The sequence below is a fragment of the Mirounga angustirostris genome, unplaced genomic scaffold (genome assembly GCF_029215605.1).
Source record: "Mirounga angustirostris isolate CCGP_5_RB_7025 unplaced genomic scaffold, mMirAng1.0.hap1 SCAF_3, whole genome shotgun sequence".
NCBI lineage: Eukaryota > Metazoa > Chordata > Mammalia > Carnivora > Phocidae > Mirounga > Mirounga angustirostris.
In genome coordinates this window covers 141,855,479-141,868,895 of record NW_026991711.1, presented here as the reverse complement: position 1 = coordinate 141,868,895, position 13,417 = coordinate 141,855,479, and the positions used below count along the sequence as shown (strand labels likewise).

Genomic DNA, 13,417 nt, shown 5'->3' with positions numbered 1-13,417 from the left:
AACCCATCATAGCAAGTTAATTATATCCAGTTTTGAGAATTTTTTTCTATTTCTGAAATTTACTAAGGAAGTTATTTCTATTACTTGTTCAGGTCATGACTATTTTTTCTGACCTTATTTTCATGCAGAAGTCATCAGAGACTGGCTGGTGAAACCTATACGAGATCAGCATGTGAAACCAAAGGGGACGGCTGTTTTTTCCTGCATTATAGCAAGGGAAACTCCAAACATTAAGTGGTTCAAAGGATATGATGAAATCCCCATGGAACCGAATGATAAGACTGAGATAGTAAGAGAAGGAAAACAACTATTCCTCAAAGTCAAGAATGCTACACCAGAAGATATTGATGAATATGCAGTGGAAATTGAAGGGAAAAGATACCCCGCAAAGCTGACACTTGGAGGTATAAAAGTCTTTCCTTATATCCTAAAAAGATAAGTTTGGTGTGTAAAGAAGGCAAAATAACACACCAAACAAAGAAAAAAAAATAGGAAAGGAAGCAAAGCATTGTTAGATTGTTTAAAGCATTACGATTTTTCATCCCCGACCAATACAGAGCGTGAAGTTGAATTGCTTAAACCAATAGAGGACGTTACCATTTATGAGAAGGAAAGCGCAAGCTTTGATGCAGAAATCTCAGAGGCAGACATTCCTGGACAGTGGAAACTGAAGGGAGAACTTCTTCGGCCCTCACCTGTGAGTCATTTCCCATTTTAAGTTGCCAGTTGTGTAAAATATCCACATTCTATCTTCAGGTTGACATTCAGATTTGGTTCAATGACGATGAAGTTCTTTCAGGATTCTAAAGTCTCAAAGAGGGGAAGAACTCTGATGCACTATTTGTGGACAGCTCCAGTGATTTTTTAAATATTTCATGGCTAGACATGTTTACTCACTGTTATTAGTAGTAATTTTTAGGACATCCGTAGACATATGTGGATCTGAAACATTTCTCTTCTCTGGAACTTATCTCATTCAAATGCTAACCAAGACCGTTGTTTTTCAGACCTGTGAAATCAAAGCGGAAGGTGGAAAACGCTTCTTAACTTTGCACAAAGTCAAACTGGACCAAGCTGGGGAAGTCCTTTACCAGGCACTTAATGCATTTACCACTGCCATTCTGACAGTAAAAGGTATGGCCTTTAGAACGCATGGAGTGGACTTGACTTCATTTCACAGCCCTGTGCGTTCTGGAAACCTCACTCTTAACATTTGATTTTCAGAAATTGAACTTGACTTTGCTGTGCCCCTGAAGGACGTCACTGTTCCAGAAAGGCGACAGGCTCGATTTGAATGTGTCCTCACTCGAGAGGCAAATGTGATATGGTCTAAAGGACCTGATATAATCAAGACATCTGATAAGTTTGATATCATTGCTGATGGAAAGAAACACATTCTTGTTATCAATGATTCTCAGTTTAACGACGAGGGGGTCTATACTGCTGAGGTGGAGGGCAAGAAGAGCTCGGCACGATTATTTGTTACAGGTAAGAGTTTATGATATCTGGATATAGTATCCCACATGTAAGCACACAAACATATGACTTTAAAGATAGAATGCTGTGTGTGCCATTCTCAGCCTATCAATAACCAGTGTTGTGGCTGGACCAGCCGTTGTGAGTCTTATTATGATTGCAAGATGCCCTCAGCAGTAACCATCAGGGAATGTTGAAAGAGACAGGTTTATTACTTATAGGACCTGGAAGTTACACAGCACACCTGGGGCCACAGAGCCAGGGTGTTTTTGTTTTTGGGTTTTTTTTTTTTTTTTTTTTTTTGGGAGGAGGGGGTGAGAGGTAGAGAGCGGGCCTGGGGTTCCGCTTTTATTGAGGTTGAGGGTAGGGGTCTATGGTTTTATTGGCTCACTCTTTGTTGTGAATTTAAAACATAAGAGCAGGACATTAAAGTGAGGGAAGAAAAAAAACAAGCTGCCCAAGTGGTCAGTTATCAAAATCAACCAAGGTCTCAGAAACAGAGGATCCTGTGGGGCATGGTGGGGAGGGGCCCAGCCTGGCTGCTGATCTAGCCTGTGGCTGGCAATGTGTTTACTCAAGATGGCCATCTCTGAGGTGGATGCTTAGCACGCAAAGCTGAAGTCAGGTACTTGCATTACAAAAAGAAAAGCCAACTCTCAAGATTTATGCCACAAACACCAAATTCTGATAGGGATAAGTGACAGTGGGCACCACAACTTTACTGTCACATCATCACCAAAAGAGCCCCTTAATTTTTTTTTTAATGGAGGATAGATCCTACTTGAAAAGGTGAATAAATAAATGCTATGCGAAATGGATCCTTTTGACCTTGGCAGTTTAGAGTGGACTATTTCTGAAGGTAAACTGTGTTTCTAAGCACATTCTCCACGCTTACACTGCAGGTATAAGGTTGAAATTCATATCGCCTCTTGAAGACCAAACAGTGAAAGAAGGCGAAACAGCAACTTTCGTGTGTGAGCTTTCTCATGAAAAAATGCATGTAGTCTGGTTCAAAAATGATGCCAAACTCCACACGAGCAGAACCGTACTCATCTCATCTGAGGGCAAGACTCACAAACTGGAAATGAGAGAAGTGACCCTGGATGATATATCCCAGATAAAAGCTCAAGTTAAGGACCTGAGCTCCACAGCAAACCTGAAGGTCTTAGGTAAGCATGACCAACAATGACTGGATAGCCAGTTTGGGGATGGAGAGAGGGGGTGGTTGTTGAATATTTTGCCACTTGTGATTCCAGTAAACTTTAATCTTCACGTTCTCCTGATGATCTGTTGACTGGCTTTTCCAGAGGCCGATCCCTACTTCACTGTGAAATTACACGACAAAACTGGAGTTGAGAAGGATGAGATTATTCTGAAGTGTGAAGTGAGCAAAGACGTGCCAGTGAAATGGTTCAAAGATGGCGAAGAGATTGTACCTTCAACAAAATACTCTATCAAGACGGATGGCCTGCGCCGCACCCTAAAAATAAAAAAGGCAGACCTTAAAGATAAAGGCAAATACATGTGTGACTGCAGCACTGACCAGACAAAAGCAAATCTTAATGTTGAAGGTGAGTTGCTCAGAATTTTTCAACTCACCCTACCTGCACACGCAGTGTATTTGTTCAGAATTCCTTACGAAACTCTGTGTACTTTCAGCTCGCCTAATAAAAGTGGAAAAACCTCTGTACGGAGTAGAATTGTTTGTCGGTGAAACAGCTCGCTTTGAAATTGAACTTTCTGAACCGGATGTTCATGGCCAGTGGAAGTTAAAAGGAGAGCCTTTAACTGCTTCCCCTGTAAGTCAAGATCATCCAATCACGCAGGCAGGGGCTTGCTTGCTTGGTTGTTTGGGGTGAAAAAAGATAGACTTCAGGACCAAAATGTCTTCATGATTGGTGGGAATCACCAGTTATGACAATGATGTTCTTCTTGCTCTGTCCTTCTTCTACCTTTCCGAATAGGACTGTGAGATCATTGAAGATGGGAAGAAGCATATTCTGGTCCTTTATAACTGCCAGCTGGATATGACAGGGGAGGTCTCCTTCCAGGCCGCCAATGCCAAATCTGCAGCCAATCTGAAAGTGAAAGGTATGCTCTGCCTTTCAGCCACTCTTTTGTTATTTTCTTTGCAAGACTTTGAGACCCTGAGCTGACTGGGGGTCATGAACAGAAGCATAATCTGGTTTCATCCACCCCGTCTTCTCTTTGCAGAACTGCCACTCATCTTCATCACGCCTCTCAGTGACGTTAAAGTCTTTGAAAAAGATGAGGCTAAGTTTGAGTGCGAAGTGTCGAGGGAGCCCAAAACATTCCGTTGGCTGAAAGGAACCCAGGAAATCACAGGCGATGACAAAGTTGAGCTTATAAAGGATGGCACTAAACATTCCCTGGTGATCAAGTCCACTGCTTTTGAAGATGAAGGAAAATACATGTTTGAAGCTGAAGATAAACACACAAGTGCCAAACTGATCATTGAAGGTAAATATTCTTTATGAAATAGACCCCTTTTAATTTTTTTTGCTTTTATTTTTATGGTTCCTCCTAAAGGGCGGGAATTAATGAGGTTTTCTTTTCTGGACAGGAATCCGACTCAAATTCCTCACCCCACTCAAGGATGTAACAGCCAAAGAGAGGGAGAGTGCCGTGTTCACTGTGGAGCTGTCCCATGATAACATCAGGGTTAAGTGGTTCAAGAACGATCAGCGCCTGCACACCAGCAGGTCGGTCTGGATGGACGATGAAGGGAAGACTCATTCCATCACATTCAAAGACCTCTCTATTGATGATACCTCTCAAATTAAAGTGGAAGCTATGGGGCTAAGTTCAGAAGCTAAACTCACTGTGCTTGGTAGGTGTTTTTTTTTTCTATTTATTACATTAAACTCAGCAGAAATTTGTGGAGTTATCTATCATATAAAATTATCTTCTAAGGGTTATATTGCATGAAAGCAGCCCCTGTCCTTATCAGGTGTCTTCCTAAAATATTTTTACCTAAAAATATGAGGACTCTCAAGTAATGAAGACTCAAGCTTACAAAATAGCCAGTTCAGATCAGAAATAAAACTCTTAATTATTGAGCTCTGTCATGTTTAAAATAGGGTTATAAATACTTCCCATCTCCTCATTTTATCAAAATTATTTCAGGAAAGTGTTTTCAAACTTCTAGTAAGAGAGGAAGCACAGAAGTTACATTCATAAAAGTCATTATTTTTCTTGGCCCCTCAATATCAAGCAGATTACATATGAAGTCTAACATATATAGAAACTATTAATGGCAAACTATTGATATAAGAAAAACTAATAGTGTGAGTCTGAAAGCTTCAGGTGGACATAATGGATTCGCAAAGGAATTAGAAATTTAGCTAAGTCATGAAGGAACAAGTCATTATATTTGAAGCTAAATTTCTTAGTGTCTTTCAAACTACTATCAATAACATACTTCAAAATGTAAGATAGATGGATGATTAGTTCTTGATAAATCACATGCACTGGTTCCCTTTCTAACATATAGAGAACTTCTGAACATAAACATGTTAAATAAGTGAAAGCTTGGTACAATTTTAAAAATATGCCCAGAACTCTGCGAGCAGCCTCTTGAACTTTCCCAGGGATTGCATTTCCTTGGTGGTTAATGAAACGTTTTCACTTACTCTTTACTTGCAGAGGGAGATCCATACTTCACCGGAAAACTTCAAGATTACACTGGTGTAGAGAAAGACGAAGTGATTCTACAGTGTGAAATTAGCAAAGCAGACGCACCAGTGAAATGGTTTAAGGATGGGAAGGAAATAGAGCCATCTAAAAATGTTGTTATTAAGGCGGATGGCAAGAAGCGCATACTCATCCTAAAGAAAGCCTTGAAATCAGATATTGGACAGTATACCTGTGACTGTGGGACAGATAAGACCTCAGGAAAGCTTAACATTGAAGGTGAGGAGATTTCCATGAGTTCCACTCTTGAAGCCGTTGGCATTACTTCTGCCAGAGGCTAATGATGCAAGCTGCGCCTTCCCTTTTCTAGATCGGGAGATCAAGCTGGTGCGGCCTCTGCACAGTGTGGAGGTGATGGAGACTGAGACAGCCCGCTTTGAAACTGAAATCTCTGAGGAGGATATCCATGCCAACTGGAAGCTCAAGGGAGAGGCACTACTCCAGACACCTGTGAGGCTATATCTGAACTTGTCAACACCTAGAGGCACTGTGTGAAATGAAAAAGGACGGGCAAAAAGTCAGAATGCATGCAGGGCATTTAAAACATGATATCGGGTTCTCCATCAGACCTTAAGCCAAAGAGAGATACTAGGATCTACAAATTTAAAACATGGTATCGGGTTCTCCATCAGACCTTAAGCCAAAGAGAGATACTAGGATCTACAAATTTAAAACATGGTATCGAGTTCTCCATCAGACCTTAAGCCAAAGAGAGATACTAGGATCTACAAATGCGCACAGACAGGCACACTTGCCTTCTTTTTGATCCAGGTGGTATAAGGTCGTAGATACCCTGCGATGCTGCTAGTTGGTTCCGAATTATACAGGTAGAATACATCATGCTTTCTGATAGTACCTGCAAACTTTATTTCACGAAAAAGAGCTCAAAATTACATCAAATCTCCCCACTAGTTATTTGTAACGTTCCTTCCATTAAGCTAGGATGGCCTCAGAAAAAATGTCAGAGATTGTTTCCTACGAAACCTTTTCTCTCTCTTGGCACAGGATTGTGAGATCAAGGAAGAAGGCAAAATGCACTTCCTGATTTTGCACAACTGCCGCCTGGACCAGACGGGTGGGGTGGATTTCCAAGCTGCCAATGTGAAATCTAGTGCCCACCTCCGAGTGAAACGTAAGTTGGATGTGTTTCTGGTGAAAAGCAAGGATGTGCTTTTGCAGAAAATGAATGTAACGTTAATTGGAATTACTTAATTAGTTAGAAAACATTATTGAAGTCCAGAAACTGGCTTTCTTGTATTTACTTCTTTGACATCCTACTATACACAAGGTTCGAATTCCAAGGTTTTGGAAATTTCTCTGACCTTGCTGGCCCTTAGAAGAAAAGAAAATTAAGCAAGTCATATTCTCCTGCTGTGTACTCCTTCCATTCCAAGTAGTAATGCATGCAATGAGCATCTAACTCAGCACTCTGAAAGACCACATCCCTCGATGGCTGTACAACCGTAACACCACAGAAAAACTCAGCTGTGTGGGCACGTCAGACTCAAGAAGGGAGACGGGGTGTGTGGGCTAACATTTTTGGAAGGTGCAAAGTGTTTGATGGATATGGACAGGCTATGTGATCGCGGGGCCCCTGTCCTCTCCCAATCACAGTCTTAGTTATTTTGGAAGTCACATACCACATGTAGCAAGAGGAACTTGATGCCTGGCAGAGAGACAGATGCAGCGCAGATTTCTTGCTGACCTCGTGTATCACAACGGAAGGGCCCCTACAAATACCCACCCTCTGGCCACCAGCTCTCCCCTTCTCGGCACCGAGGGGCCACGTTCACCTGAGAGTTAAAACAGCGGCCAGTCCTGCAGCTCTTTCCTTCTTGAAGAGAGCAACCACGAAGATTAATAACTAAGTGTATTTATTCGTTTGGAATTACAAAATGAGTGATCCCGAGCTGTTTCCTTCTTCTCGTAAAGCACGAGTGATTGGTCTTCTGAGGCCGCTGAAGGATGTCACAGTGACCGCAGGGGAGACAGCCACCTTCGACTGTGAGCTCTCTTATGAGGATATCCCAGTGGAATGGTATCTCAAAGGGAAGAAACTTGAGCCTAGCGATAAGGTAAAAAGCGTGCGTGTGGTTTCCATGTCCTGCACTTCCTTTTTCTCTCATGCTCTCCATCTTCACCTGTATGTTCTTTGTTCTTTGCTTTCTAATGTCCCTTCCTCATCTTTTCCCCTCCCCTTCCCTACTCTAGCCTGATTTCTGTTGAAATTATAAAGCAGATTCATCATATCTTTGTTGGATTTAACCTGATGGTATTTTTATTGAAATGGAAATAAAAATTTTAAGTACGATAAGGTTTTCTGTTTTTTGAGGAAAAGACAAACACTCATTAACTATCAGTGATAGTTTGTTTGATTAACTGGAAGACAGGAGGGATCAAAAAGGCCTTCTGATCAGATGTCTTGTCACAACAGCCCACATTAAGTTTTGTGACTAATTCTCTCCGTGCTCTCTAGTGTTCTGCATATAAGGGGATTAAGAAGAGAAGATGGAAATTCCATTTCAGGCAGTTGATCAAGTAGTTGAGATAACTTCTGGGCAGATTTGCTCTTCAAGCATTTCCACAAAGCTATTTTTAACCCTCAAGTGCTTTGAGCTGTGCAAATTCTGGAATGCCAAGTGGACTATTTACAGTGCAGCTGACAGTTGTCACAAGAAGGAGAGCTCTGAGGTTATCCACATGTGTGAGCAAATACACATTAAGTTTGAGGAAATAACCAGCTCTCAGTGTTAGTTCATCTATGCCCAAAATTTTAGCCATAAGTAAAAACTGCAATGACCATGCAGATAGACCCAAAATATAATTTCCCTAAATTGAGCTATCTGTTCTGCTCCCCACAACAGTCTGTCTGTTTAAATTCTCTTGATAATACTCCATTAATTTTGAATTCTTGGAATAAAACCTACAGAGAATGTCCAACATAGGTTGGAAATAAAGCACAGGCAGTATATTATTCTAGGACTTTTTTTTTCAATATTTAAAAAATAATATCAAAGATGGCATCAAGGCTTCAAATCAAACTTTTTAAGAGGTGAAGGAATATAATTTAAAAGGGATTCAGGTAACAAAGAGCCACAAAGTTGAGTGAAGTAATTAATAAGAAGGCAAATGCCTTTGAACAACTGTAGTAAAACAAAAAAAAAAACGAGTATTCTACCAGAGCAATTAAAGGGGAATTCAGTAACAGACAAAGTCCACCTGCTACAAGACAGTAACGGCGAATCGGTTTCCTTTTTTACCAAGGACAGAAAAAGCCGCTGTGCATTCAAATGGCAGCATGAGAATTAAGTTACATGTGAGGACACTTTCCCTGCAGTGAGGTCTTCTAAATACTGAACTAGGCAATAGAGGCATCTCCACCTTCAAGTTTGCTTTTTTTTTTTTGAAATGAACATTTGTCCCATGAAGTGTAGTTTCATTGCTTTCATGTCCAAATGCAGAGAACTGGTTGACTTTTCAAGATCCTTTGGACATTTGTAAACTCAAGACTTCAATAGAGGAACACTGCTTAAGGACAATATTATTCTTTTGCTACTGAGTATCTTTTGGTCAAATTAAGAGCTTTTTTTTTATTAAAAATCAGTCTCATTAGTTCTAATGTAAAACACTCTATTTTAATTTGAAATGTAGATTCCTAAAAAACTTATCCATATTTCTTTTATTTAAAAAAATATATATATAGTCACTAAACTTCTTTCTGGGAATAAAAAAGATCACTTTACTACAATGCTCTGATTCTCTTGCCATAAGAATTTTAATTCTTTACTTTAGCCATCCAAAATACTTTAGCTGCTTATAAACTTGCTCTTGTATTATTTATATGTCTCTTTTCTTTTCTTTTTTTTTTTTTAAAGAACTGAAAGAGTTCAGTTAAGCATCTGCCTTGAGCTCAGGTCATGATCTCAGGGTCCTGGGATCAGGCTCCCTGCTTAGTGGGGAGTCTGTTTCTCCCTCTCCTTTTGCCCCCCCCCCCCACCATGGTCTCTCTCTCAAATAAATAAATAAAATCTTTAAAAAAAAAAAAACTTAAATATAACTGTGAAGTAATAAAGTGATTTATTACATTTTGCAGGTTTTGTTTAAATCTATCATAACAAACTTGCTAATACCAATTTAATTCAGGCCTTTCAACTTCAGTTTGCAAAATGTTTAGCCTCCAAAACTACACCAATCAAACAAATACAGGTGATGGGAATAGGAAATCAAAAAAGAAAATTTTAGAGAAAATGAGGTTCCCCCCCACCCCCTTCAGCCATCAGTCTGAGAAAGCACTGGTAAGTCCTAATTGGCCTTTAATAATTATGAATTTAAACTTTAACAGCTTGGTCACAGTCATAATGCCCATTACAGCAATATGTATCCATGATAGGCTAACAATATTAAAAGGATAGTTTCTTAACATTATCCTTACAAACATAAACCACCACAAAATTCAGCTTAGTTTTTCCTTACATAATCAAGGTACATTGTATATGAGCTATTTATTGAGAACCATTGTGTTCTGAGACAAATTCTTGGTAATAGAATATTCTAGAGCAGCCTCAGAGGAATTTAAATGATAAAACAATGTGTAAACTGATAGGCTATATCTGTAGATGGGTTGGAATCTGAAATACTTTAAAAGAATAGCCCTAATTCACGGTCCAAAATTTATTTTGAAACACCATTACAAAAACAAATTTTTTTTCCCATTCAAGCATCATGTTGATTAGGTAGCTATGATGCAGGACATATCTTAATTACCTTCCCCTGTTTGTATTCCCTTATTGTGTTTTTGACCTTTCTCAATTATTAAGGTCATTATATTAATAGCCATGCCCTTGTCTTAGCATCATTACTGTGAAGATGGCCCTGTCTGTAGCCTGATTTGTAATTGTGCAAGCCACAATTATGGGACCTAATGACAGCCCATATCAAGGTGGTGTATTCTTTCGGACAATTCATTTTTCTACAGACTGCCTCTTCAAACCACCTAAGGTTGCATTTACAACAAGAATTTCTCACCCAAATATTAATAGTGATGGCAGCATTTGTCTTGATATTCTGAGATCATGATATTGCAGCTTACTATATGCAGGAATTTTTTCCTTCCTTCCATGATTTAGCTTTTCTAAGTTCTATCATATATATAAATTCAGTGGCTATATAAATATATATACAGAAGTATAAACAGAAATTTGGCTAGGCATTTCAACATAAAAGGCCACCTAATAATTATGTAAGGGTAACTAGGAAAGCCTAAAACTTTCTTAAAAGATTCCAAACTACTGGTTAAAATCACTTTCAAAGGCATATGTGCTCTATATATGATTATAAAACAACTTAGAAAGCACTATTTCAAATTATTTACCTAAGTGAATTAAATGTACCTATGTATGTATTGAACTGCTGTTTCATATAGTCTTAAACTGTACTTTTTTTTTTTTCCAAAAAAACTAGGTGGTCCCACGTTCAGAAGGAAAAGTTCATACACTTACTCTGAGGGACGTAAAGTTAGAAGACGCTGGAGAAGTCCAACTAAGAGCAAAGGATTTCAAAACTCATGCCAACCTCTTTGTGAAAGGTAATTACAAGGCTTATTTTTAAAAATATGTCTAATGCAGAGGTTCATAAATAATGTCAACTCTCAATTATGCTGAGTACCACAGATCATTAAAATCCACCAAATATCCAAATTTTACTTTTTGGCCTAACAAAATAGTTCAAAAACTACTTTAAAAAAAAAAGAGTCAAAATGGACTAGAATATGTTTTACTTTCTCTTTCTGTCCCCCCATTTATGTTGCTTTCAATAAACGGCTGGAGGAAGAATTATTATCAAACTGGGTATCTATCACTTTATTAACCAAGACGCGGCTACTATGTCTCGATGTTTCATATTGTTTAAAACAACACCTTTCCTCTGTATGTACAAATAATGATGAAACATCATTATTAGAGGAAAGCATCCAAGTAGAATCAAAACTAACAAATGCAATTTAAAAACAGAAAAAGCCCTGGCAATATCAGAAGAAAGTTGAGGAGGTGCTCAAAGTCTTGGAGGAGGAAAGGAAAACTACCTTGGCTAATTAGTGTGATTCTTTCAGAACCCCCCGTTGAGTTCACTAAGCCTCTTGAGGACCAGACGGTCGAAGAAGCAGCCACCGCAGTCCTTGAGTGTGAAGTATCCAGAGAAAATGCTAAGGTGAAATGGTTCAAAAACGGGACAGAAATTCTCAAAAGCAAGAAGTATGAAATTGTGGCTGATGGCAGGGTCAGAAAACTTATTATACACGGCTGTACTCCAGAGGATATTAAAACATACACTTGTGATGCTAAGGATTTTAAGACTTCCTGTAACCTGAACGTTGTGCGTAAGTATTCTTCTTACACGGGACTTTTCATTTGCAACTCTGATAACAACAACAACAACAAAAAACCCTGCCACCTTTTGCATGCCCTTCTTGGCCTAACTGCTTTCTTGGCAACTTATAGTATCAATACTGACATAACCTGATCCTTTATGTGTTTAAAAAAAAGAAAGAAAGAAAAAGAAAGACAAGCTATTCTACTACATCTGGTCTGATAAGGACACATTAATCACTTTCACTGTGCTTCTGACTAGTGAGCAGAGGTACGCTTTGTCTACGGGGCTAAACCTACTATAGGAATATCCTGAGACAGATAAGGACAAATTGAATGAAAGAGACAAGAAAGGAGTCATGATTTAAAAAAAAAAAAAAAAAAGAAAGAAAGAAAGAAAGAAAGGAAAGCAATTTCCACTTGGAAAGAAATGAATTCTCAGGAACAACTAGAAAATGAGTATGAAATTGCAGTTTGAATAGGATCACGCTAAAGTCCGCTGTAATATGATAAAGCCCACTTACATAATGCTATCTCTGAAAATAAGAAAGGGTGATAAGATGGAGTGAAGACTGGATTCTTGAAGTCCTGTGAATGAAGAGAACACTAATGGTTTTTAGCATTACTTCTTCCTTTGGTGAAAGATACACCTTGTTTCTAAATGTCACATGCTAGCTCATCTCTTCATTCATTCGTTTGTCCAGTGATAACATTTTTCAGTCTGTATTTTTGTGCGATAGCTGCTGTTTGGTTTAGTTGCTTCCCATCTGTCAACAGCTACAAAATAGTGGCTTTGATTGTGCTTCCATGCATCTTGTACTGTTTTATTCTTTCCTCTTTGTGGTCGCTCTGCTTTTAGCTAATGAGAGAGTAGCTTCTTGGGTCTCCTTCATCCCTTTGTCATCTACTTTGTTACCACGCCAAGAAGCCTCAGCCACCATGAGCATATCTTCAAGCCTACTGGCCAGCATTTGTGTCCCAGAATTTCACTGATCAAGAACGATCATCCTGGGAAGGACTCACAAGGAGCCCTAAAAGAAGGAGGGGCAAGGGGGCAGCTCTCTGATCCCACCATCTGCTGACTTAATTCTGGAAACAAATGAAATGAGATATATTTAAAAAAAAACAAATCACCCACCCATACAAAACACATTGCTTTGTTGCGCTAATAGATGCCTGACTTATGTGTGACATCTTTGAAGCATAAAAAAAAAAAAAGAAAGAAAAGAAAAAAGCTAAGTATGTGTGATTTCAATTGCAGACTCATGCCTCTTAGCCATAGACAAGACTGGTTATAGCACTTCAATTGCATTATTGTTGAATTCTGCTAATTTCTCAAAGATTATTTAGCCTGCCTTAAATAAAATAATGTTTCTTTGCTATTGGTGTTTCCTTTGACAATATCAGCTTTCAGCTCTGGAGCCGTATCAATGAGAATTTTTCTCTCGGCCATCATTCAGGAGAAACTTGTTGGCGATTGATAGGTTGTAGATATAGATATATAATCAGTTGGACATACAGTATGCCACATAGTTTATGAAACCTAGAGAGATACGTAAAAAAAAAAAGGGAAAGTGTACATGAATGGCAGCTCCAAGTGCTGTCAAAGTCTGTTGTAGCCTATTAAGATGGAAAGGCCCTGCAAAAGACTAACTTTTTCTCAATAAATAGCACAGTAATGTCAGAGTAAATGGCTAGAAACCTCATTTTGAATTCTGATGACCTTCTCTTACAGCTCCTCATGTGGAATTCTTAAGACCACTCACCGACCTTCAAGTTAAAGAAAAAGAAATGGCTCGGTTTGAGTGTGAAATTTCCCGAGAGAACGCTAAGGTCTGTGAACGTATGATTGCTCTCTTGTGTTG

The 13,417-nt window shown here is 39.0% G+C and overlaps 1 protein-coding gene across 8 annotated transcripts in view; it reads left to right on the top strand.

The window, feature by feature from the left end:
* Positions 1–13,417, top strand: part of TTN (titin) — a 275,368-nt gene that overhangs the window by 165,780 nt on the left and 96,171 nt on the right. For all 8 annotated transcript variants that reach the window (XM_064586770.1, XM_064586777.1, XM_064586776.1 and 5 more), the window contains 17 exons: positions 129–404; positions 558–697; positions 1,008–1,134; positions 1,225–1,488; positions 2,379–2,645; positions 2,784–3,047; positions 3,136–3,275; positions 3,441–3,567; positions 3,691–3,957; positions 4,061–4,327; positions 5,143–5,409; positions 5,501–5,640; positions 6,196–6,322; positions 7,123–7,265; positions 10,651–10,774; positions 11,297–11,563; positions 13,288–13,385. In XM_064586770.1, coding sequence (XP_064442840.1) covers positions 129–404; positions 558–697; positions 1,008–1,134; positions 1,225–1,488; positions 2,379–2,645; positions 2,784–3,047; positions 3,136–3,275; positions 3,441–3,567; positions 3,691–3,957; positions 4,061–4,327; positions 5,143–5,409; positions 5,501–5,640; positions 6,196–6,322; positions 7,123–7,265; positions 10,651–10,774; positions 11,297–11,563; positions 13,288–13,385 — 3,305 coding nt within the window. The remainder of the gene's footprint in view (positions 1–128; positions 405–557; positions 698–1,007; positions 1,135–1,224; positions 1,489–2,378; positions 2,646–2,783; positions 3,048–3,135; positions 3,276–3,440; positions 3,568–3,690; positions 3,958–4,060; positions 4,328–5,142; positions 5,410–5,500; positions 5,641–6,195; positions 6,323–7,122; positions 7,266–10,650; positions 10,775–11,296; positions 11,564–13,287; positions 13,386–13,417) is intronic.